General features: G+C 38.4%; 2 protein-coding genes, 1 non-coding gene and 1 pseudogene across 3 annotated transcripts; 1 reads left to right on the top strand and 3 right to left on the bottom strand.

The window, feature by feature from the left end:
* Window positions 1-4,022: 4,022 nt before the first annotated feature.
* On the bottom strand, window positions 4,023-7,740 carry LOC137222983 (ferritin light chain pseudogene; annotated as a pseudogene).
* Window positions 7,665-7,959, bottom strand: LOC137223106 (phosphatidylinositol N-acetylglucosaminyltransferase subunit Y-like). The gene has a single exon (XM_067734671.1). It carries the CDS (start codon window positions 7,955-7,957, stop codon window positions 7,757-7,759), a length of 201 nt encoding a protein of 66 aa, XP_067590772.1. The 5' UTR covers window positions 7,958-7,959; the 3' UTR covers window positions 7,665-7,756.
* A 457-nt stretch (window positions 7,960-8,416) lies between these two features.
* LOC137223105 (protein preY, mitochondrial-like) lies at window positions 8,417-8,837 on the bottom strand. The gene has a single exon (XM_067734670.1). The coding sequence runs from the start codon at window positions 8,800-8,802 to the stop codon at window positions 8,458-8,460; it is 345 nt and encodes a 114-aa protein (XP_067590771.1). The 5' UTR covers window positions 8,803-8,837; the 3' UTR covers window positions 8,417-8,457.
* An 11,752-nt stretch (window positions 8,838-20,589) lies between these two features.
* TRNAW-CCA (transfer RNA tryptophan (anticodon CCA)) lies at window positions 20,590-20,662 on the top strand. Its single transcript has one exon. It is a non-coding gene; the product is annotated as a tRNA-Trp (tRNA).
* Window positions 20,663-24,993: the final 4,331 nt, after the last annotated feature.

Raw genomic sequence — 24,993 nt, 5'->3', positions numbered from 1 at the left:
GGGTAACAGAGTAATTACAGAAGTCAAGTATGTATTACATGCAAAGCATTTAGAATATCTGGTACTCACTAAATACTCAATAAATGGTAACTTTTTATTATCTAAAACAGAAATCCTTCAAAAGTTGTAAACATCTAATACATTTTATTTTTAAGATTTCCCATCTAATACATTTCAAAGACTAAGTTCACTATTTTTCTACTGCTTCAAAGATTTGACCCTCAGCCTTCTCACATTCTTTATTCTCCCTAAAGAGTCCTGGGCATTTGCCATTTTCTCTTTCCATTGTCTATCCTCATTCATTGCGGTCCTCACACGTATGTACACACATCTTTAGTAACCTCCTCCTTTCTTTCCTTAATTTAAACAATTCTCAGTTACCTCAGGAAACTCTCTCTTGATCTCTGGCTCCAATTTCAAAGAGTCAAGATCTTAACTACATTTTTTTAAAAATAGTTCTTTATTGGAGTATAACTGCTTCACAATACCGTGTTAGTTTCTGTTGCACAACAAAGTGAATCAGCCATATGCATACACATGTCCCCATATCCCCTCCCTCTTGAGCCTCCCTCCCAGCCTCCCTGTCTGCTATGCTGCTGCTTCCCACCAGCCAAATATTTTACATTCAGTAGTGCATCTATGTCGATGCCACTCTCACTTTGTCCCAGCTTCGCCCTCCCACCCCATGTCATCAAGCCCATTCTCATGTCTACCTCTTTATTCCTGTCCTGCAACTAGTTTCATCAGTTCCATTTTTCTTTTTTTAGATTCCTTATATATGCATTAGCATACAGTATTTGTTTTTCTCTTTTTGACTTAACTTCACTCTGTATGACAGACTCTAGGTCCATCCACCTCACTACAAATAACTCAATTTTGTGTCTTTTTATGGCTGAGTAATATTCCATTGTATATATGAGCCACATCTTCTTTATCCATTCATCTGTTGGTGATGTCCTGGCTATTGTAAATAGTGCTGCAGTGAACATTGTGGTACATGACTCTTTTTGAATTATGGTTTTCTCAGGGTATATGCCCAGTAGTGGGATTGCTGGGTCATATGGTAGTTCTACTTTTAGTTTTTTTAAGGAACCTCTATACTGTTTTCCTTGGTGGTTGTATCAATTTACATTCCCACCAACAGTGTAGGAGGGTTCCCTTTTCACCACACCCTTTCCAGCGTTTATTGTTTCTAGCTTTTTTGATAATGGCCATTCTGACTGGCGTGAGGTGATACCTCATTGCAGTTTTGATTTGCATTTCTCTAATAATTAGTGATGTTGAGCATCTTTTCATGTGTCTCTTGGCCATCTGTAGGTCTTACTTGGTGAAATGTCTATTTAGGTCTTCTGCCCATTTTTTAACTAGATTTTTTTTTGGATATTGAGCTCCATGAGCTGTTTGTATATTTTTGAGATTAATCCTTTTTCTGTTGTTTCATTTGCAAATATTTTCTCCCATTCTGAGGGTTGTCTTTTTGTCTTGTTTATGGTTTCCTTTGCTGTGCAAAAGCTCTTAAGTTTGATTAGGTCCTATTTGCTTATTTTTGTTTTTATTTCTGTTACTCTAGAAGGTGGATCAAAGAAGATCTTGCTGTGGTTTATGTCAAAGAGTGTTTTTCCTATGTTTTCCTCTAACTACATTTTGAAATAATCTGTTCAGGTTACACTAATTTTGTGGGACCAATTCTAAAAGTGAACACTAGATGGCAACCTTCCTAAACTGTGCTGTTTTCCCAGGAGAGTTTCTGACCACGACAAATGTTGAGAGCCTCAAAATGGGACTGCATGATTCTTTAATTTCTTAAACTTTTGTTTGTTGTAAAAATCAAATAAGACTTTGGATCTCTCCATAAAGGATCTCTATAGTGGCTCATTCTTGAAAATAAAGTATTCCTTTTTATATCTTGCATGATCATTAATCTCTACCTTTAAAACTTTTTTTAAATTTTGTTTTATTCCTTAAAATAACGCAAATAGTAGTTGTGTCCATTTATTCATTATACCATATGATGCTTATGGCATATTAAATAGGTTTAGTTCTTTGTTATATCTAATATATTTTTTATTTAATTTTATAGCCATCCAGAAATGATATTTTATATAATATACATAACAGAAGAACATATGCTTTTTTTTTCTTTCTCCATGTTATCCTTATGGAAATTTGAGCTCAGGAACTGTATAATAATAGCTGAGGATTTCCTGATAGTGAGGATGAAGGAGAGCAGAGGTATGTTTTCTTTGAAAAGGGAATTGTATAACTCTCCTAAATTTCCTTAGGAAATTAAAATGTTAACTGGGAAATTATCTCTGGTAAAATGAAAATTTTATTAAATAAAAATACATGTTACTGTGGTTAAGGCAAGGAGCTTTATGACTCCAAGATAAAAATAGACAAAGAATATGAAAAATAGACTAGAGAAGAAATGCAAAAAGCCAAGTACTACATGAAAAAACGCGAAAATCACTAGCATTAAAAAAAGCAAGGGAGGGCTTCCCTGGTGGCGCAGTGGTTGAGAGTCTGCCTGCCGATGCAGGGGACACGGGTTCGTGCCCCGGTCCAGGAAGATCCCACATGCTGTGGAGCGGCTGGGCCTGTGAGCCATGGCCGCTGAGGCTGCGCATCCGGAGCCTGTGTTCCGCAGCTGGAGAGGCCACAACAGTGAGAGGCCCGCGTACCGCAAAAAAAAAAAAAAAAAGCAAGGGCTTCCCTGGTGGCACAGTGGTTAGGAATCTGCCTGCCAGTGCAGGGGACATGGGTTTGAGCCCTGGTCTGGGAAGATCCCACATGCCGCAGAGCAACTAAGCCCATGCGCCACAACTACTGAGCCTACGTGCCACAACAACTGAGGCCCACATGCCTAGAGCCTGTGCTCCGCAACAAGAGAAGCCACAGCAATGAGAAGCCTGTGGACTGCAGTGAAGAGTAGCCCCCACTCACCACAACTGGAGAAAGCCCCCCCGCAGCAATGAAGACCCATGCAGCCAAAAATAAAAATAAACAAAATAAATAAATTTATTTTAAAAAAAAGCAAAAATAAAATTTTCTTTTGCCAAAAACAACGTTTTGGTTTTATCCCTCCTTTATAGTATAGTTAACAACTCAAGCTCAAATCCCAGCTCAGAAATCTACCTAGCTATGCGAACTTGGCCAAATTTTTTGACCTCTCTCTGCTGCAGTTCCCTAATCTGTAAAACAAGGTAAATCAGTAAAATGAGAGTTAAATGAGTTAATGAAAGTAAAGTTCTTAAAAGAGTACCTGGTTGAACTAATACTTTGGGTATATTAGGTTAAAGAAAATAACTCACCAGATAAATGACTGATTGTACAATTATATTTTTAAAAATCCAGCTAAATACTGTTTAATAGAGAGGGACATAAAACATAAGGACAAGGGCTTCCCTGGTGACACAGTGGTTAAGAATCCGCCTGCCAAGGCAGGGGACACGGGTTCGAGCCCTGGTCGGGGAAGATCTCACATGCCGCGGAGCAACTAAGCCCGTGTTGCACAACTATTGAGCCCTCGTGCCACAACTACTGAAGCTTGCGTGCCTAGAGCCCGTGCTCCACAACAAGAGAAGCCACTGCAATGAGAAGCCCGTGCACTGCAACGAAGAGTAGCCTCCGCTCGCCGGGACTGGAGAACGGCCGCACACAGCAACGAGGACCCAATGCAGCCAAAAATAAAAAATAAATAAAAATTTTTTAAAAAACATAAGGACATAAAAAGGTTGAAAGTAAAAGTAAGTGAAAAGACATATGTGGCAGATAGTAACCAAAAGAAAACTTGTTGTCGTGTTAGTATTGAAATGGGGGTGGGGGTGGGTTTTGTTTGGGGGGGGAGTTTTTTGTTTTGTTTTGTTGCTGCAAAAAGCTTTACTGTTTCCATTTGGTCCAAGGCTTGGGGGAGGGCTCCAGGGTGGTTAAAAGACTGCCTAGTGGCTGCAGAGAGAGGCTTCAGGCAGAAGCCCTGGCACCAGAGGGCTCCTCAAAGGCCGCTGGGCTCCAGAGGCTCCTTCTTAGTCATGCTTGACGGTGAGCCTTTGGAAGAGGTACTCGCACAGCCCAGCCTGGGGACCAGAGAGCCATCGGAAGTTAGTCAGGTGGTTGCCCATCTTCTTGATGAGTTTCACCTCCTCATCTAGGAGGTGGCTCTCCAGGAAGTCACAGAGCTGAGGGTCTGCGCGGGCAGAACCCAGAGCAAGCAGATCTAAAAGGGCCTGGTTCAGCTTCTTCTCCATGAGAATGGCAGCTTCCATAGTGTCCTGGGTCTTATTCCACTCATCTTGAGATGGCTTCTGCCCATCCTGGAAGAGGGCACAGCCGCTGCACTGGTTTTTCATTTTCAAGAGAGGCTTGGTGCCCTCCTGCTTCTTCTCAGCCAATTTGTGGAAAACGTGGCCCAAGCCCTCCAGAGCTGTGGTGGAAATAGAGGCCCAGAGACAGGTAGGTGTAGGAGGCCGGCCCATGCAAGGTGACCGGGTGGGTGAAGGCGGCTTCCACCTCGATGGAATAATTCTGAGGAATCTGGTTGATGGGTAATAAGGAGTTAAGTTCGAAAAACAGTGCTGACTGGTCCCAGAGGCTGAGGGGCTGGTTCTGAAAGTTGCCACTGGAAAAAAGATGGAGGGTAGTCGGAGGCTTGGAGGAAGAGGCCTCCCTGGGTCTGTTCCGTCCAAACACTGTTGAAACAAGAGACAGATCTGCGGGACCTCTGAGCGCACTGCCTTGAAATAGGTTTCATGACCAAAATATAAAAAACAAAACACTAAAAACATTATTAAGAGAGACTGAGTTCATCAAGATGCTGCAACAATTTTAATTTTGTATGCATCTGATTAAAAAAAACCTTAAAAATTTAAAGCAATAGTTGATATAATTATAGGAAGAAATTAACCATGTAATGGAAAATTTCAGTGTCCATTTGCTCATTTTATTTAATAAATGTTCTTGGGTTCCTGCATGCTAGGAACTCTTCTAGCATACATACGGCTAGAGTGAAATATAAAAATCCTCAATCTTTTGAAGTTTACCATAATGGAAGGAGAGGGGGAAACACACAAATAAATACAGTAAAATCCTATGAAAATACACCCAGGATATCATGAATTCTGAGATTATAGAATGAAGGATTTGCTCCTACCCACCACCAAACGCCGCAAGTGGTAGGAAGGAAGGAGAGTAAAGTTCTTATTCTGAGGTTGGGGAATGGAATATGACAGGGGGTGAAGGGAGGAGCCTGGCAGGGAAATAACACAAAAGCCAGAGGGGAGGTGAAGTTTGAATCCTGCTAGCTCAGTGATCTACCAACTCAGTATTCCCAAACTGGGCCAACAAAACTATTGCCAACTGGCCAGCATTTCCTGGAATCACTGGTGCTTTCTTGAAGTCCAGTCAGCTGCAGACCCTGAATCCTTCCCATCAATATGTAAACTGGAGTGGACGATCACCACTAGATGGTTCCAAACTGTAGTGGGGACCCCGATGGATTCTGGGTAATGAAGCAACAACCCAGCATTGTGCACGGTCCCCTGCCCATTTTATTAATCTCATGCTGAAAGACAAAAAAGAAATCAAAGACAAAAAGATTGGAAAGGAAGATAAAGGACTGCATTTTTTCAAAAAGGATGTGATAGCCTATGTAAAAAAATCTAAAAGACTGCTTATTAGAAGTAATAAGAATTTACCATAAGATCAATATGCAAAATTCAGTTGCATTTATATAAAATTTAACAAGTATTCAGAAAACAATTCTGTAACAACCTGCACATAGAAAACATAATTTAGAAAGAGATTACATTTAAATAGCTTAAAAATAGATATCTAAAATGAAATCTAATGAAAGATATATAAAGCCTATACAGAAAAAAATATAAAATGTTATCAAAAGACACTCAGAAGACCTAAGTAAGCGGAGAAATACGCTATGTTCATGGAAAGGAAGGCTCAATTTCTTTTAAAAGAAAGTTCTCCCCAAGTTGACGTGCAGCGTTCTCCCCAAATTGATGTGCAGAGTTAATGTAATCCTAATTAAAATATCAACAGAGGTTTTGTGAAACATGACAGTTGATTCTGATGTTTACATGGAAAAGGAAGAATAACCAAGGCACTTTTCAATTTTTATTGAAGGAGAAAACTTGGTCAACCAGACACTGAAACTAATGATGAAGCCATAATAATTGAGATAGTGTTGTTTTGGCACAGAGAAGGCCAAATGATCATTGAACAAAAGAGAAAGTCAAGAAAGACCCGAGAACATATGAAAACTTGACATATGACAGAGGGGAAAATGCTGATTAGTGAGGAATGTTTATACTGAGATTAAATAAATAGACGAGTTTCTTCTGATAATAAATAAATAAATAAGGAAGAAGGAAAACTTCTCCCTTATAGGAGAATCTCATGTAGAAGGAATAAGGTAGAAAATCACCATTTAGCACAAGTATAGCAGTAATTGATTCAGACAAAATTGTTAATGAATGCCAAAACTATTGGGTTGAAATTTGACGAAGATAGCTACATAGTCTCAAAGTATCTCTCCACAAATTACTTATTATTAATTACAAAGGGGAAGATAGTGCTTTTAGAGAGGATAAACCTGGAAGAGATCACCATAACCAAGTAGACAAAGTCGACATTACCAAAAATGGAGAACACTGACACCATATGCTTTCTGAGTGTTGCATTGAAAAGGACACAACCTCATACAGTATTACTGCCAAAAGGTCATCACCTAAATCTAACTGAAAAAACATTCCATGAAGAAAATCATGAAGAAAACCCACATTGACAGACATTCTACAAAATAATTGACCTGAACTGTTCAAATATGTCAAGGTCAAGAAATACAAAGATTGACTGAAGAACTGTTCCAGACTAAGTGAGACTGAAGAGACAATTCAACTAAATGTAATATGTGATCCTGGACTAGATCCTATAACGGGGAGATGGGCTTGCGGGGTGGAATAGAATGGCTACAAAAGATATTTATTAGGATAACTGGTGAAATTTGAAAATGGGCTATAGCTTAAATATAGTAATGCATCAGTGTTAATTTTCTGATTTTGATAATTGAATGTCCTTGTTTTTAGAAAACATACACCCAAGGCAAAGAGGTGTAATATCTACAACTTATTCTCAAATGGTTCAGAAATAACAACAACCACCATATGCATAGAGACACAAAACAAGAAAACAAATGTGGTAAAATAATAACAATTGTTGAATTTAGTGAACGGTATACAGAAATTTTTTGTAATAGTCTTTTTTTTTTGGCAAATACATGAAGTTTCCATTTTATTACACTTTTATACCACATTAGTTCAAATGCATTTCTCTACAACTACTCCAACAGAGCTCCTCTGGAATTATTTCAGTCATCCTTAACATGTGACTTTACCAGACTCTGAATGTAAAATAAACATATAAGATTTAAAATTAGTAACTTTTAATTATGAATGGGATAAGAAATAAAGTCATCAGATGATGGCTGGGGCTATTAATTTCCAACGAGACACTTTGTTGAAATGTTTCTCCTGATACCCCAGGTATAAATGAGAACCTTCAAAGAACAAGGGCAGAACCAAAGTACAATAAAGAAGCCTCTGCAGCTTACGCCTCCCGTAGTCCTAAACCTCTGACAGAAGCTAGGCGAAGCAAATTAAGTGGGTGTCCAGTATTTCCATGTAGTTGAGCTTTCAGAGACAGACACTCAAGCATATCATTAGGATATACCATCTTGGCTCTGGTTGGATTAATTATGCCTGAAGAGTTTAATACCCATCCAAGTCCAAAGGTGGAAGAACACATAAACGGGTATGGTAATCGGCAAGAGCCGACTGGTTGTGCTAGTGCAGCCCTGTGGGAAGTTTTCTTCCACAGAGGCCGAGTATAACAGCCCTGCTAACGAGACCAATGGAATAAGGACAGTCAACGTAGGAAGAGACAGAAACATTCTTCTCCACTTATTATGCGCCACTCTTTTTTTTTTTTTTCTTTTTTTGCGGTACGCGGGCCTATCACCGCTGCGGCCTCTCCCGTTGCGGAGCACAGGTTCCGGATGCGCACACTCAGCGGCCATGGCTCACGGGCCCAGCTGCCCTGCGGCATGTGCGATCTTCCCGGACCGGGGCACGCGAACTCTCAACCGCTGCGCCACCAGGGAAGCCCTTGCTTTTTTTTTTTTTTTTTGCGGTACGCGGGCCTCTCACTTTGTGGCCTCTCTCGTTGCGGAGCACAGGCTCCGGACGCGCAGGCTCAGCGGCCATGGCTCACGGGCCCAGCCGCTCCGCGGCATGTGGGATCTTCCCGGACCGAGGCACGAACCCGTGTTCCCTGCATCGAGCAGGCGGACTCTCAACCACTGCACCACCAGGGAAGCCCCACTCTGACTTTTTAAAAGGTGGGTGGTATTTAGAAAATTTAGTTGTGTGTGTTGTCGTTTTCAAGTATGAGCTACTGCTGCTCCATTTCTTCTTGCTTCTTATTTTGATGTGTCATCCTAGCTGCCTGTGGTATCATATTAGGAATCCCATCAATAATTGGATAGGCTATTTCTAACTCTTCGTTAATTAATTCATTTGGCGATGCTTCATATCGGAGCGGCTTCTTGGAGAATGGGCACACCAGGAACTCCGGCAGCGCTGGGTCGAAGGCGCGGGGCGGTTCCCTTGTCCTCTCGCTCTGGTCTGAGGACGGCCGCGACACCGACGCGTGCACACACCTCTGGGCGACCGCGGGCGGCTGTGCGCGTGTCCCCCGCAGCGCTGAGGCGAGCCGGCTGCACGCTCCGCTCGGCATGGCCTAGCAGCCCGCGACCGGGCCTCTGCGCGCCCGTGACCACCCTGTAATAGTCTTTAAACTTTTCTGTGTTTTAAATTATTTTGAAATAGAAAGTTTAAAAATAGCCAGGGAATAATGAATACAAAACTGAAAACAGTGGTAGCCTCTGGGAGTGATGGGAGAGGCCTGAGGGTGGGAGAGGGACCCATAGGTAGATGCAACAGTACTGATTGTGTTCTAGTTCCTAAATCAGATGATGAGATTGTGGACATTTATTTTATTATTTAACTTTCACAATTATATATACATTATGTATTTTTGTACGTGTAAAATATTCTACTTTAAAAGATAATAAAGGGAAAAACAAAGGAAAAGATAATAAGGCATGAGTCAGAGGCCATCTGATGAGCTGTGTGTGCTTATGAGCTCTGTGCCCTTAAGTATGTTTCTTTTCCTCTCTGAGGTTGTCCTCACCTACAAAAAAAGAATAAAAGATCTACTGTGTAGTTTTGTTGTAAGGCACTTGGCAATAAGTGCTAAGTGCCAGCTGCTGTTGTTATTGTCTCTGACAGAGCAGAGATAAAGGGAGTATACATACCTACAGCGGTGGGCTTGAGAAAAGTGATAGAAGTTTGGAATAGTCTTTGGGGTCAGTTGGTAAGCAGGTTATCCAGGGAATAAAACTGAGCCAGTGTTGGAAATCATCAAGTAGTTGTAGAGCCAATGAGCTTTGTGTATTTTTCCCAAGCTGCACTCCATGGTCAGGAAGTAAGACTTGGGAAAAAAACAGATCTTTGTGCTGGAAGGTCTAAAGGAGGGTCAACAAAGCAGAAAGGCTGTGGAGAGTGAGGCAGATATGACAGGTCAGAGCATCATACCTAGGCAATGAGCTTTCTCTCATCTAAAATTTTGGAAAAGGAGACACAATTTAGAAGAAGTGGAAGATAAAGAGTGAGCTGATAATTTACTAGATTAACTGGAGACTGTATGAAGCACACCTAGCAGAATAATGATTTTCCAGCCCAGCATAAGGACATCCATTCCTACCTTTTATGTATCAAATAAAAAATAATTCTATCATGATATATGTACACCTAGGTTGCACAAATTCCCTCACAGTTTACCAACATGTTATATATGAAAGTCCTTAACAAATTGCAACCAAAAAAACACAAAAAAGCAAGCAAATATGTATTGAGCTGCCACTTCATTCAAAATAGCTCTGCTGTAAGGGTTATAATTGAGGATCTAGTATCAGCCAGTCTGTGATTGATTGAAATTTTAATTTTTCAGTATTAATTGCTTTCTGAGTATATACACACAGCTAATTTCAGCCTATCGTGCATGAAATTAAACTCAGAAAGTATGAACAGTAGGGCAAATTTGATGATGCTTATACATTACTAACACTTAATTCAGTGAAGAAAATAAATAATATCAGTTTTCTGGCATCTCAAACCCCAAATGTTTTTCAATACAGATAGGATACAGAGACAGTCTGTCACCCTAAAGTACTAGAAATACTGCCAAAGAACCACTATATACTGCCAAAGAACCACTATATACCACTGTTGGTGTATGGGAAATGCTTTTGGTTTCTTACTTCAGTGTTTATTTCTTAAATATGAATTATCTATACTATCTATCAACTATTATCACCTTATTTTATATCAATATGGCATATATTCATTAACACATTATTATCCATTATTTATTCTTTCCTTGCTTCCTGTACCGAATGCACAGACAATTCCAGAGATGAAGGCGGGTATATGTGGTATTAAATTAGGGATTTTAAAAGAAATTCATTATAAAATTTTGGAGTTAACGTGTGTAAGAATTAGTAACCCAATCATTGTCTTGTTCTGACTTTGACAGTTTTGCATCAGCCACTGTATTCTCCAGAAATACAATTATATAGAGAAGTTATAATAACTAATGTAAATTTCCTGAGAAATGCAATTCTAGAGGAATTGAAGAATATGTGGAGGAATACTTGCAGAGACTTAGGAATGTTGTATTTGAGTCAATATAACAAACTAACCAGGAGGCACCAATGAAATGAAAAGATTTTGAAGAGAAAGATAAAAAGTTACTTGTGACCAGCTAAAAATCAGACTTTCAAAGGCAGCCCAGAGAATGATAATGCTACACTTATTTTAATTCCCGTGTTTAAAAAAAAGAGTAGGATGACTCAGTTCATGACATATTTCTGCCAAGACTATGTTTGAAAAATAAATTTCACAATGAGTGAAATAAAATACTGTACTACCACCACAGGATTTTAAATAGAAATAGGGATTTCTGATTCCATATGGTAAATTGAATGGATGTATCACTCCCATTCTCTCCTGAATGCCTATTAAAATGACAATCATAATATTTAAAATATATAGGCCTAAAAGACTAAAAAAACAGGGGAGAAGACACCAGGGGATAGGAGATAGCAACAGGTATTGGAGGATGGAAAGCTGATGAATTGGGAGAATAGAGGAAACTGAACATAATTTCTTCAGAACAAGGAGAAAGAACCAAGCTGCAAAGGCTCAGGAACTTGGTTTTACAGAAAGGAAGTATGAGGCACAGATCTGGAATTCAGAGAATCGTTTGAAAGTCTGCACAAGAGGCAGTTGGACCTCAAAAAGCCTGGTGACTTCCTCTTACAAATCCTCAGACATGAGATTGATTCCTTGTAGAGCATGAATCAAAAAGGTTCTGAGCTTAAGGAGAGAAAAGTTTCAGAAAAGCTCACGGGGAGCTGAGGGGCCGAAAATAGGTGGATTAAGTGGAAGTATATATATTTATGGGAGAAACACACCTGCACCCTTCACCAGCCCTCTTTCCCCATCCAGGTCCTCAAATACCTGTAGCCAGGCACAAGACTTGAGGGTCTTTCTGTGCAGAAACTGAGTGACCCCTGAGAATACTCCACAAATTCAAAGCCATTGTCAGGCATGCAAGTCTCAAACAAACATGCAAATTATAAAATACGGCTAGAAAGCAACCATTCAAGATTGGAGCAGGAGAGCAAAGGTTTCTAGAAATAAATTAAAAATGGAACTCAGATTATCTGACAAGTATTGGTCCATATTTAGAAAATTTATTTAGAAGACTTCCAAATGAATAATTGATACAACTATTGACTCCAGGGGAAAAGAAAAGAAGCATAATCATGGTACACTACTAGATTTAGCAGTGAAATATGTGTAGACAGTCAAAATAATGTAAATACATAATAACATTTAGCCAAATCTGTGATTTAATTATATTGGGAGGTCAGAGGGAAAGGAAGCAGCGTGATTGTATGAGAGATAAGTCCTCATTTATCAATGTGAAAAGTCAATAGATCATGTATAACATAGATAGAATAAGATATAGCAGCATAAATATATAATTCTCATGTATAAAGATAAATATCACAAGACACAGGGAAAGGACTAGAAATAGGGGGTGAGACTGGCCACAGGGAGAGGTAGGTCATTTTTAAAAATTATAAGTGTCTATTATATCTCATTTTTTACTTATACTAGTGAAAAGTAGCTTATACATGAGCTTATATTCTGTGTTTTTCAATCATTTTTAAAACATGACTGCATTTGATAAACAAACAAAGCCATGTTTTGTTCTAATTCTATTTGGAGATTGAAATGAAGCAAACTTTGTAACTAAAAACAATGTAAAGCAGAGACAAAATGCTGTTTTGTCTTCAAACTGAACATGCTCCTTCTTGCCCCTGCCACAGAATTGGATAAGAACATGCCTCCCCACCCTGGTAAGAAAAACAACTCTTCACTTTTTCTCATTTCCTGGCTGAGGATCTTCAAGTGTCTCCTTACTTCAGTCAATCCAATTTAATGCGTTCAATCTAAACTCTTTTCTGCCTGGCTTTCAAAGCCTGTCCTTCTCTCCCTCAGTCTTCTACCTATCTAAACTTATTTTCCATTACATCACAACAGACACCTTCTGTTCAAGTTATATGGATCTCTCAGAACCCTGCATACTCTAGGCCATGCCTGTTTTCATCTTTTGGGTCAAGGTATTACTTGAATACCTGGGCCCATTTCCTCTGTACCTGGCCAAGGTCTTCTGGTGCTTCAAAGCCTGCTTCAGGATTAGCCAAGATATGTCTTATCATAATTCTGCTATTTTATCATCCTTGGAACTTTGGTTTTTATCATTACAACTTGAAAATACTACTTATTGAAGGAAAAAATTTGAAAATTTTCTTTATGACCTTCTTAGATAAAAGGGAAATTTAAACAAATGAACATTTGTCTAAAGTCAAGACAAATGTGCTGAATCTATTGGGTTGGCACCATACCAGTAATTTCCACAGTGTGATGTGCCAGTAATTTTTTTCAGCATTGTAGCGTTCCCTATTAAAGGACCATCTCTTTAAAGCACCTAGTCCCAACAACATGAACACACACATAATTTTTCAATGTCTATTTGAAGGGACAAATAGCAAATCAAGGCTAGATTGAGATACCAATAAATCTGATAAGAATTTATTTTTATATTTATCCTTCCTATTATTTAAAGGTTATCATTTTTATTGTATTTATTGTAGAAACAATATAATAATAATAACAGAAAAAAAAAAGGAAAAAAACTATCTCTTCTTCTCCCACCCAAAGAAACTGTTTTTACTTTTTTCATATAACTCTTTCATTTCTCATCCCCATAAACACATAATTTTACATATAAAGTATTCTACTTTTTGCCTTAGCCTTGTTTTATAAACATTTTCATGTTGTAAGACTTCCTTCATACTTATTTTAATAGTTATACAATAATCCATCTATAAATATCTATATAATAATTCATCTGTTGTAGTACCATAATTATTTGTTTCTCTATCATTAGTCATTTACAGTTCCTTCCAATTTTTTTAGTAGGCTGTGGGCAAATAGGGAATGAATTCGGGTAGTCTAAGTGATCTAGTTTGGCTGACTAGATTTTTCCTTAATAAAACGGTCGATTTTTCTCTTCACTTTGTACCTGAGAAACTTAGTACAAGGGTACTCGTTTATAATTTGAAGTGACCTGTTTTTCATGATTCTCCAGTAGTGCTAATACCTATAGAACAAATATTTTCTCAAAATTTTGTGCTCTACTGATAGCATATTTTTATCCACTAAATAAGCATTTTCTTATGTATATTCTTGTGTGGGATAGTTCTTTTTAAAACCACTGTAATTATCCATCTACTTATCTTACAAGTGGGAACATAATTTTTGTGGCTGTTTCACTTACTATGGAAAGAATACAATGTTTTACTACAAAAGTACATCAAAAAGCCCTTTAATTCTGGTACTTCTTATCCTTCAGTCATAAAAACAGGCTAGGATTATGGAAGAAAAGAGATTAGAAGGCAGTGTAGGCAAAACTATACCCTAAACTAGCTACAAAAATAAGTCTTTTTAAAAACATCACACTCAGAACTATGATTTTAAACCCCTTAATTTAACTTTGCCTTGCCTTTGAAAGGAAAAACTCCTTGAACTTTAAATAGCTTTTAAATTTTAACTCTGCTCTCTCATTGAATGTTTCAAGTCCCAAAGCCACTATTTGTTGGATGACAAATAACATTTGTGAGAGAGGCCCTCACTAACTATGCATGTGTACTTGTCAGCTATCATTTCTAGAGCTAATTTCCATACCAGTGACCAGATAAACCCAGGGGGTAAGACAACAGCTAAGAGAGCAAAACTCTGTAACCTACAAAATCTTTCTCACACTGAATTTTTAAATGTACTGAATAAAAGTGGGAAGGAGGAGAAGGTAGAGAAACTATTTTCTCTTGGCTTAAAAAAGATTGGGCAAATGCCTACATTAAATCTCATAGGAAGCCTAAGTTATTAAAGATAAATGATTGAGAAATGAAAACCTGTAATCAGGTAAATGTTAAAATAAATTTCCCAAAACTTTGACCTGCATAAGTGGTTCTCAACCCCAGCACACATTAAAATCACCTGGAAAGCTTTTAAATAATACACGATGAGGTGCTGAATCGCCCTGCTGTGAAGCCTGAGCATTGGCGTATTTTAAATCACCAAGACGGTTTAATATGCGGGAGGACTGATAACACAGATCCACATATTACCAAATACAATGGCAGATTTTTTTTTTTTTTTTTTTTTGGTCTTAGTTCCCCTACCAGGGCCAAACCTGTGCCCCCTGCAGTGGAAGCATGGAGTCTTAACCATTGGACCACCAGGGAAGTCCCAGTGGGGTAGATTTTTAACCAAAAGAACTTGTTGCTTTCGCATGAATAAATCCTCACCAAGGGCCTGCAAGGGCCAGGCACCGTGTTAGGCTCTGAGGATACAAAAGTATTTGAAAATTAAAGACTTCATGACATATCTGCAGTTCAGATTCTTTAAAAAGTATTATTTTAAAAAATCTTCCATCATTTTTTCCTGTAAAAAGAATATACACCAACACATATTTCTGATGAAGTCCACTCTTTAAGCTTGATTTGAAAATGAGGGAGGGATGGAGATGCAAGAGGGAAGAGATATGGGGTTATATGTATAACTGATTCACTTTGTTACGAAGCAGAAACTAACGCACCACTGTAAAGCAATTATATTCCAATAAAGATGTAAAACAAAAACAAAAACAAAAAAATTTTAAAAAGAAAAATAAAAAAATGAACTATAATTTGAAAAATAAGAACGTAAATGGCAAAAACAAAATATTTACTAATAAGAAATGAGGATTCATGGCTCTAGGATTCTGGTCAACACTAGAATCAGGATTTCAAAGTAGATGGGCAAAAGACTCTTTTTCATACTTATACACAGTCGGTTTTAATGAAAATTCTGAGAGTAACAATATCCATCACTTAACCATGAATAAGCCAAGAGACTTTTCACAACATGAAGGAGATAGAAATCACAAACTCTGAACTGCAAGGAAAAAAAAAACATTTCAGGCTAGTACTTTGTGATAGTCAGAGAGAGGAGGCTTACAGCCAGCAGAGAAGCTGAGGTGGTAAGATGATTTGAATGACTACAGTTAAGGAAGTTGAAACACCCACAGCGTCCTCAACCAGAAATTTAATATGGCTTTATTTCTCTTGATATGTAAATTCTAAGGAATCATAACAGTCCATATTCAACTGTGAAAACAAAAATGTACTCCAAAGTTAAGTGAAATTATCTATAGGTTATTAATAAACAAACTAAAAACCTTAAGAATTAGAGTTCTCAGTTGGATGGCTCTGGGGATTTGATCCATAAAGAGGCACTTTCACAAAACTGAGAGCTTGACCTTAAAAGAACATAAAAAATACCTTGGACACTATTTGAACAACCAAATAATAACTATTGGTGCTGGCATTGTGACCAGCAGTAACATATATTGGTCTGATTCCAAAATTAGAGCTAATAATTATGTTTCATGAGGAAAACCTAGAGAGTACCTATCACCTATTATAAGATATTGATTAAAATATTTAAAGTTTTCCTTAGATTTAAAATGGATCTCTATTCAAAGGCCACCTATGAAAAAGCACTCTTTTTGAGAAGTGTGTAGCATTTGTTTTTAGTCTCCTTGTACTTGGTTTCCTGAGAACTGCAACGTTTTTTCAATTACGTGCTATCTGAAAAAGTTCTTATCATTTAATGTCTATGGAATAGTCCACTATTTCTATATATAAGTTGTTACTACCATCATCCCGCTTCATAATAAAAATGATGATGATGAGACAATTCATTGGGCCCTATGATATACCAGGTCCTTAATGTATACTAAGCATTCGTATATATTATCTCATTTAATCCACACAATTGATTCATTTATTCCTATTTTAAGAATGAGAGGACTGCAGCTAGACAAGGTTTGAAAATTTGCCCAAGGTCACAGAATTAGGAAGTGGCAGTAATTAAACCAAAGTTCTTTAATTGTTTTTTTTCCAGTTTGGAAATCTAATACATTCTAGTAATGTATGTTCTCTGCACAAAAATTCTAAAATATAGAAAAATTGAAAAGAATAAAAGGGTTTCGCCCTGAAAGATAACTGTCGCAGAATTTTCATTGTGTGTCCTTTCCATCTTTTTCTGTGCCCTATAGACAAATGCCTGTTACCTTTAGTACCAAGCTCAGCCAGCCCCTCTATGCTTCCTTCTGTGTGTATTCAAAGTCTGCCCTCTTAGAGATCCCCTGGTCATCTTCTGTCCCCCGTGCCTACACTCTGCTTAGAAGTACACACAAAGAGAATTCCCTGGCGGTCCAGTGATTAGGACTCTGTGCTTCCACTGCAGGGGCCAGGGTTCGATCCCTTAGGTCCCTGGTTGGGAACCTAAGATCCCACAAGTCGCGCAGTGCAGCCAAAAAAAAGAAAAAAGAAAAGAGAAGAAATACACACAAACACACAAGGAGTTACACTTCCTTTTTCCTTCCTACCTCTCACATGGGTGTCATTCCCTCTGCCCTGTCTATCCCTTATCAAAAAACTGGCAAAAGAAAAAAGCAAAACCCAGATGACCAGACAAACAAACAATATCTTCAGAACACACCAAAATCATACAATGAATCACTGGAAATGATGTCTCAGGTCTCAGAGTGTAGAGATAGATGTCATCAACCCGGGTCTCTGGGGAATGAACAGCATGCAAGATGGACTCTTTAAATGTCCATCAACAGGGGAATGTATAAAGAAGCTGTGGCACATATATACAATGGAATATTACTCAGCCATAAAAAGGAACAAAATTGGGTCATTTGTAGAGATGTGGATGGACCTAAACACTGTCATACAGAGTGAAGTAAGTCAGAAAGAGAAAAACAAATATTGTATATTAACACATATATGTGGAATCTAGAAAAATGGTATAGATGATCTTATTTGCAAGGCAGAAATAGAGACACAGATGTAGAGAACAAATGTATGGATACCAATGGGGAAGGGGGGGTGATGAATTGGGGGATTGGGATTGACATATATACACTATCAATACTATATATAAAATAGATAACTAATGAGAACCTACAGTATAGTTCAGGGAACTCTACTCACTGCTCTGTGGTGACCTAAGTGGGAAGGAAATCCAAAAAAGATAGGATATATGAATACATACAGCTGATTCACTTTGCTGTACAGTAGAAACTAACACAACATTGTAAAGCAACTATACTTCAATAAAAATTAATTTTTAAAAAGTTTCTAAGGAAAAAGTTTCAAAAGGAATCTAATGAAGTATGCTTTAATCTCTAATACACACACACACACACACACACACACACACACACACCCCTTATAACTGTCTCCCTAGTGACTGTATGCTTTTTTTTAAACTATAGTTCATTTACAACGTTATATTAGTTTTGGGTATACAACATAGTGATTCACTATTCTTATAGATTACACTCTACTTAAAGTTATTATAAAATATTGGCTATATTCTCTATGCTATCTAATATATCCTTCTATCTTATTTATTTTATACATAGTAGATTGTACCTCGTAATCCCTTACTCCTATCTTGTCCCCCCTCCCATCCCTCTCCCCACTGGTAACCACTAGTTTGTTCCCTATATCAGTGAGTCTTTCTACTTTGTTATATTCATCTTTGTTTTGGTTTTTAGGTTTTACATATAAGTGAAAACATACACTATTTGTCTTTCTCTGTCTGCCTTATCTCACTAAGCATATTACCCTCCAGATCCATCCATGTTTTTGCAAAGGGCAAAATTTTATTCTTTTTTATAACTGAGTATTATTCCATTGTATATATATACTAGTTTCTTTATCCATTCATCTGTGGGTGGACACTTAGTTGCTTCCATAGCTTGGCTATTTTAAATAATGCTGCTATGAACATTGGGATGCATTTATCCTTTCAAATTAGTGTTTTTGGTTTTGTCACATATATACCCAGGAGTGGAATTGCGGGTCATATGGTAGCTCTAGTTTTAGATTTTTGAGGAACTTCTATACTGTTTTCCACAGTGGCTGCACCAATTCACATTCCCACCAACTGTGTCCAAGGGGTCCCTTTCCTCCCCATCCTCACCAACATTTGTTATTTGTGGTCTTTTTGATGACAGTCATTCTGACAAGTGTGAGGTGATATCTCATTGTGGTTTTTATTTACATTTCCCGAATACAATGTTGAGCGTCTTTTCATGTGCCTGTTGGGCACCTCTATGTCTTCCTTGGAAAAATGTCTATTCAGTTCTTCTGACCATTTTTTAATAGGGTTGTTTCTTTTTGTGATATTGAGTTGTATGAGCTGTTTTTATATTTTGGATATTACCCCCTTGTTGGTCATATCATTTGCAAATATTATCTCCCATTAAGTAGGCTGTTTTTTTGTTTTGTTGATGGTTTCCTTTGCTGTGCAAAAACTTTTAAGTCTAACTGTGTCCCATTTGTTTATTTTTGCTTTTGTTTCATTTGCCTGAGGAGGCAGAGCCAAAAAAATTATTACTACAATTTATGTCAAAGCGTGTTCTGCCTACGTTTTCTTCTAGGAGTTTTATAGTTTCTGGTCTTATGTTTAGGTCTTTAATCCATTTTGAGTTTATTTTTCTATATGGTGTGAGCAAATGTTCTAATTTCATTCCTTCACATGTAGTTGTCCAGTTTTCCCAGTGCCATTTATTGAAGAAACTGTCTTTTCTCCATTTCATATTCTGCCTCCTTTGTCGTAGATTAATTGACCATATGTGCATGAGTTTATTTCTGGGCTTTCTATTCTGTTCCATTGATCTATGCGTCTGTTTTTGTGCCAGTACCATGCTATTTTGATGACTGTAGCTTTGCAGTATAGTCTGAGGTCAGGGAGCATGATACCTCCAGCATTGCTCTTTTTCCTAGTGACTGTATTCTTGAGTCAACATTTCTGAAACACAAATTTCAGAAAGTGTAGTTTCCTGCGACTTCTTTGAAGGGAATTTTGGAAATAACTATAGGAGTGTAAAGTATACTTACTCTTTAATCAGCAGCAGTTTAATTTCTAGAAATTTATTCTTCAGACCTACTCAAATAAGTGCACAAAAAACATGTACAAGGATATTAGTAGAGCATTGTTTGTAATTGAGAAAAATTAGAAAGCACTTACATACCCATCAATGAGGGACTATGGTAGGTGCTGGGGACACAGAAGTGGTACCCACCCTGCTGGAATTTCATTCCAGCAGATATATGACTTATCCTGAAGTATATGTCTTAGTTTGAAGCACACTCTGTGAATTTGCATTCTGGAACCTTTCCATTGCTACCTCAGATGGTATTACTGAGAGATCATAAAATTAGCTTTTCTTATACTAGCACAGCAGGAACCACTAAATGGAGGACCAGCTAAGCTGTGTCATTATTTGTTTTGTTTAAACTAATCCACCTTTAAATATTTTTTCTACTGAAACTCTTAAAGTATGCTTTTCTTTCCCCAAAGTGTCAAGGAATTCACATTCCCTGTTTGCCTTCCAGATTTTCTTGCAGTGACAATGGCAGCTGGGTATCCAAATCAGTTTTTAAAACACCAGAGCCACCACTGGTATCCTTCCAGAATTTCCATGAAATACAGAAATTGTGGAAACAGGAGAATAAGAGTGAAATTCCTTCATAGCCACTTTCCCCAAGCAGAGGTTCAGGAACAAGGATTATAGCGTGTGTGATAGCCTGAAGTCAAACATTTCAAAATGTGAGCAAAATATATATTTTGGAACAGAATTGAGCAACAAATATTGTAAATCTTTGAATGGGATTTGCAGCCAACCATTGTGTGTGTTTTCTAGAATCTATTTACCCTTTTTTGCTAATGCAACTCATTAGGAAAAGATGGGGATGGGACTTCCCTGGTGGTCCAGTGGTTAAGACTCCACGCTCCCAATGCAGGGGGCCCAGGTTCGATCCCTGGTCAGGGAACTAGGTCCCGCATGCATGCCGCAACTAAGAGCCCGCATGCCGCAACTAAAAGATCCAACATGCCGCAACGAAGATCCCGCGTGCCACAACTAAGACCTAACACAGCCAATAATAAATTTGTTTTTTAAAAAAAGAAAAGATTGGGACTTCCCTGGTTGCGCAGTGGTTAAGAATCCGCCTGCCAATGCAGGGGATACGGGTTCAATCCCTGTTGCAGGAAGATCCCATATGCTGTGGAGCAACTAAGCCCGTGTGCCACAACTACTGAGCCAGTGCCCTAGAGCCCACAAACCACAACTACTGAGCCCATGCGCCTAGTGTTCCACAAGAAGAGAAGCCACCACAATGAGAAGCCCACGCACCACAACGAAGAGTAGCCCCCTCTCACCACAACTAGAGAAAGCCCACACGCAACAACGAAGACCCAATGCAGCCATAAATCAATAAATAAATTTATAAAAAAGAAAAGAAAAGAAAAGATGGGGAAAATCAGGTCAAAATCAATGTCAAGGCTGTATATTTACTTTAAATACCATTTTATTGATTTCATACAGTAACATATATGTAACTACCATAAGAATCATGCCAAAATTTTTAACAAAAGATATAGAGTATCCTTCCTTTAGATTAGGACATTAACTATATGCAAATTGGATTCCCAGGGTTTTGACTGGGCAAAGGGAAGCTTCAGCATAACCAAATCCACTATGCTATCACAAATTCAGAATAGTGAAATAAGGTTGGAAGAGATCTTATAGGTTATCTGGTTGAATCATCAAATCAATACTCCCTACCAGTTAGTAAGTATATATTTGTTAGGCACACACTATGTGCCAAGCCTGTAGTAGGTGATTTCTAGCCTATTCTGCAGAAAATCTCCAAAAGGAGGAACTCCCCACCTCCCCAAGCAACCCGTTCCTTCTTGGGCAGCTCTAACGATTAACTCTGAGCTGCCAGCAATGTATCTTCTGAAACTGCCCTTACCATATTTGTCACTGACCTCCCTATTGCAAGAATCAGTGCCCTGTTTTTGTTTGTTTGTTTGTTTGTTTTTGCGTTATGCGGGCCTCTCACTGTTGTGGCCTCTCCCGCTGCGGAGCACAGGCTCTGGACGCACAGGCTCAGTGGCCATGGCTTACGGGCCCAGCCGCTCTGCGGCATGTGGGATCTTCCCGGACCGGGGCACAAACCCATGTCCCCTGCATCGGCAGGCGGACTCTCAACCACTGCGCCACCAGGGAAGCCCAGTGCCCTGTTTTTAATTGCATATTGCTTGAAGTACCTGGAGCACTTGACACCAATGACCACATCTTTTTTTGAACTTCTGGTCTAATTTCATGTCTTCCCCCCAAATTAGATCAAGATCCCCTAGTTAGAAGCTGTTATTGCACCCTATTGCAGTTTTCCTACAAAACACTGATGAGAGTTTGTAAGTGAATGTTTCAGAGCCTGGACCTCACTTCCAGACAGCCTAGATTCAAATCTTGCTCTAACATGCACTAGCTGTGTGACCTTGGGCAAGTTTTCACTATACATCTATAAAATTAAGTTAATATATTGATACCTACCTCACAGGCTGTTATGAGTATTAAATAAGTTAATATTTATAAAGTGCTTAAAACAATGTAACTGGCAAATAGTAACCACTATGTGTTTGTAAATTAAATAAATGTGATTAAAATCTGTGGTCTCTACTAAATTATAAATTCCATGAGGATAAGATGGAATCATGTCTACTCTGCTTAACATTTTATGTCCACTGCCAAATTCTGTGTCTTTCGCGTCAAAGTGCTTGTTGAATGAGTGAAAGAATAAGTTTACACATGAAGGAAGAATCAAACAATTCTGGTATAAGTTTTATCATCTCATATGCAGAGTGCACCCCCTCAAGTATCATCCCACATCTGGCCCATGATGGTTACTGGCAAACACCTATTCTAGACAATCTCTCTGGAGTGTACCCTCCTTGCTAGTACTCAATTGGCGACCCTTGGTCTCTTCTCCTGACTTTCATGTTTCTGATTCCAGAAGCTGAGCTTGAGAAATGCTCTGACCCCTTCAATCTCGGCAACCTGAAAAGATATCATTTTCTAGCACGCTGAATGGGCTTCCCCCTTAGCCTTCAGTTTTGCTCACTCCCTTAATTTTGGTGTTTCCTCGAAGCCCAAGGTCCATAGCTGGTGTGTTTTAAGCTGACACTAAACCCAGGTGTCAGCTTATGATATATGATGTCATTTAAACTCTAGAAATATGCAGTTCTTGGATAGAAGGTAAAGACATTTGGCAATCTACTACTCAGAACATTTTATTCTCTTTATTTCTCTGAGGTAGGATCTTTCCATTTTGGCCAGATCGAAAGGTGTGGTTACTATTCAAGGTTTGCCTAGTATACGTTCTATAAAATCAGCATTGCATTTGCAACATTGCTCTGTTTTGTTCTTGTTGCTGGGTTCTCTGTCATCCTTTAAAGGAGCTGCTTTATAGCATTTAGATCCTGAAAAACACTGGGACCATGCCAGAAATTATTTGGCAAAAGGGAAGATTATGGGGGTAAAAAATCTGCACTGCTATAAAACAGTGGCAAAGATCCTCATAGTTTTCAGGTTAAGAGATAATAATAGGATGGAGGAGGAAAAGGATAATAGCAAATAGACTTTGGGTAAAAATCTTAGTTTCCTCATATGATATTTAGTCATTAGGTCGTGTATATGTGCCCACTGTAAAACACCTAGGCACAGAAACAAAACTTGAAAGCTACTACATGACAAATTCATGGGTGTCAAAATGAGTTTGTCTCCGTTCAGTCCTCCAGGCAGAACTATTAGTAGAACTTGGTTGAGGAGGTAGACCTGTTGACCTTTGAAAGTCAAGAGAATTAATACAACAGAACCATAGGATAACTAAGGTCAAAGTTCACAAAAAGGGCTCTTCAAGTCAGTCATTTCTCACCATCTCAATTTCTCTTCTGGTTAGTTCTCAAGAAATAAACTAAAAAGATGATAGATAGATAGATAGATTCTATTTGCCCAGAAACAAGTCCTTCTCTAAATCTAAGACCAGAAAATTGGTGGTAAAGTTAACTCCAAATGATTTTTTTTAATCATTAAAATGTTCAAACCTTTCAAACACACACACACACACACATTTCAAAGTTAACGTTTGAAAAATTTTTATAAATATTAATTTTGTTGTTAAAGATTTATCTGGTGATACTATTTGCTATATATCTAGTATTAGAGGAAAAGTTTAAAATTTTGTAGCAAAGAGACTCAACAACCTCAGTGGACTAAAAATAATGAAGTCTATTTTTCTCTCATTTAAGAGTCCCACAGGGTGAACAAGTGGGCTGCTCTGCCCCACAGAGTCATTTGGAGATCCAAGCTCTCTTCATCCCTCTAACTTTTTTTACTCGCCTATCAGGACATCACACTTACCTGGTGTACTTCCTATCTTTCTTGCTGCTCTTTCTCAGTTTTGGGAGGTGGGACTAGTTGTCCATCATCAGCCATACCTCTGAAGGTATAGACTTCAGTCCTTGGACCATTCACCTTTCCTGTAGCACTCACTCTCTAGGTAATCTCCTCCAGTCTCATGGTATTAAATAACAACAATATTGGTGACTTCCAAATGAATACTTGTAGACTGGATCTCTCTTCTGAAATGCAAACCCATATTTTGCTGGTCACTGATCACCTCCGTTGGAGTCTAATAGACGTCACAACCTTGATATCCAAAACCGAGTTATGGATATTTCCCTCCAAACCCTCCTATGGTCTTTCCAATCTAACTTAACAGCAACACTATTTTTCAAGTTCCTCAAGCCAAAAGTCTTGGCGTTAACCTTATCTCCTTTTTTTTAAAAATCTCTCCCATGCTCCATTTCCAGTCCCTCAGCAACCTCCTTGGATCTCCCTTCAACATACATTCAGAATGCAACAGCTCCTCCTCCCATTGCCTTGTCTACACCACTATTTGGTCACATTTAATTTCCTATAATTGCCTAATATCCAGTCAAGATTTCAAGTCTCCCTTCCCTGCTTTATTTTTCTGCTTAACATTTATTTCTAACAAACAATGCATGATATTTACTTATTTTTTTATTGTCCATTTGAGCTCAAAGGGAGCAGCAACTTTGATCTCTTTTGGTCACTGACATATCCCCAGAATTTAGAATGCTGCCTGCCTAGAGTAGACTTTCAGTAAATATAAGCTGCAAGAATGAATGACTCTTGCTTCTCCTCCATAGTCTAGGGTGTTTTACTTACCTACATGATTGAGACCTGGTCCCAGGATGGTTCATGTTTGACTCCTGGAGATGGGAAAGAGCACAG

Source organism: Pseudorca crassidens, chromosome 4 (assembly GCF_039906515.1).
Source record: "Pseudorca crassidens isolate mPseCra1 chromosome 4, mPseCra1.hap1, whole genome shotgun sequence".
In the NCBI taxonomy this organism is placed as follows: Eukaryota; Metazoa; Chordata; class Mammalia; order Artiodactyla; family Delphinidae; genus Pseudorca; species Pseudorca crassidens.
Note: the sequence above shows the minus strand (reverse complement) of the source record. Positions and strands in the feature narration are given on the sequence as shown.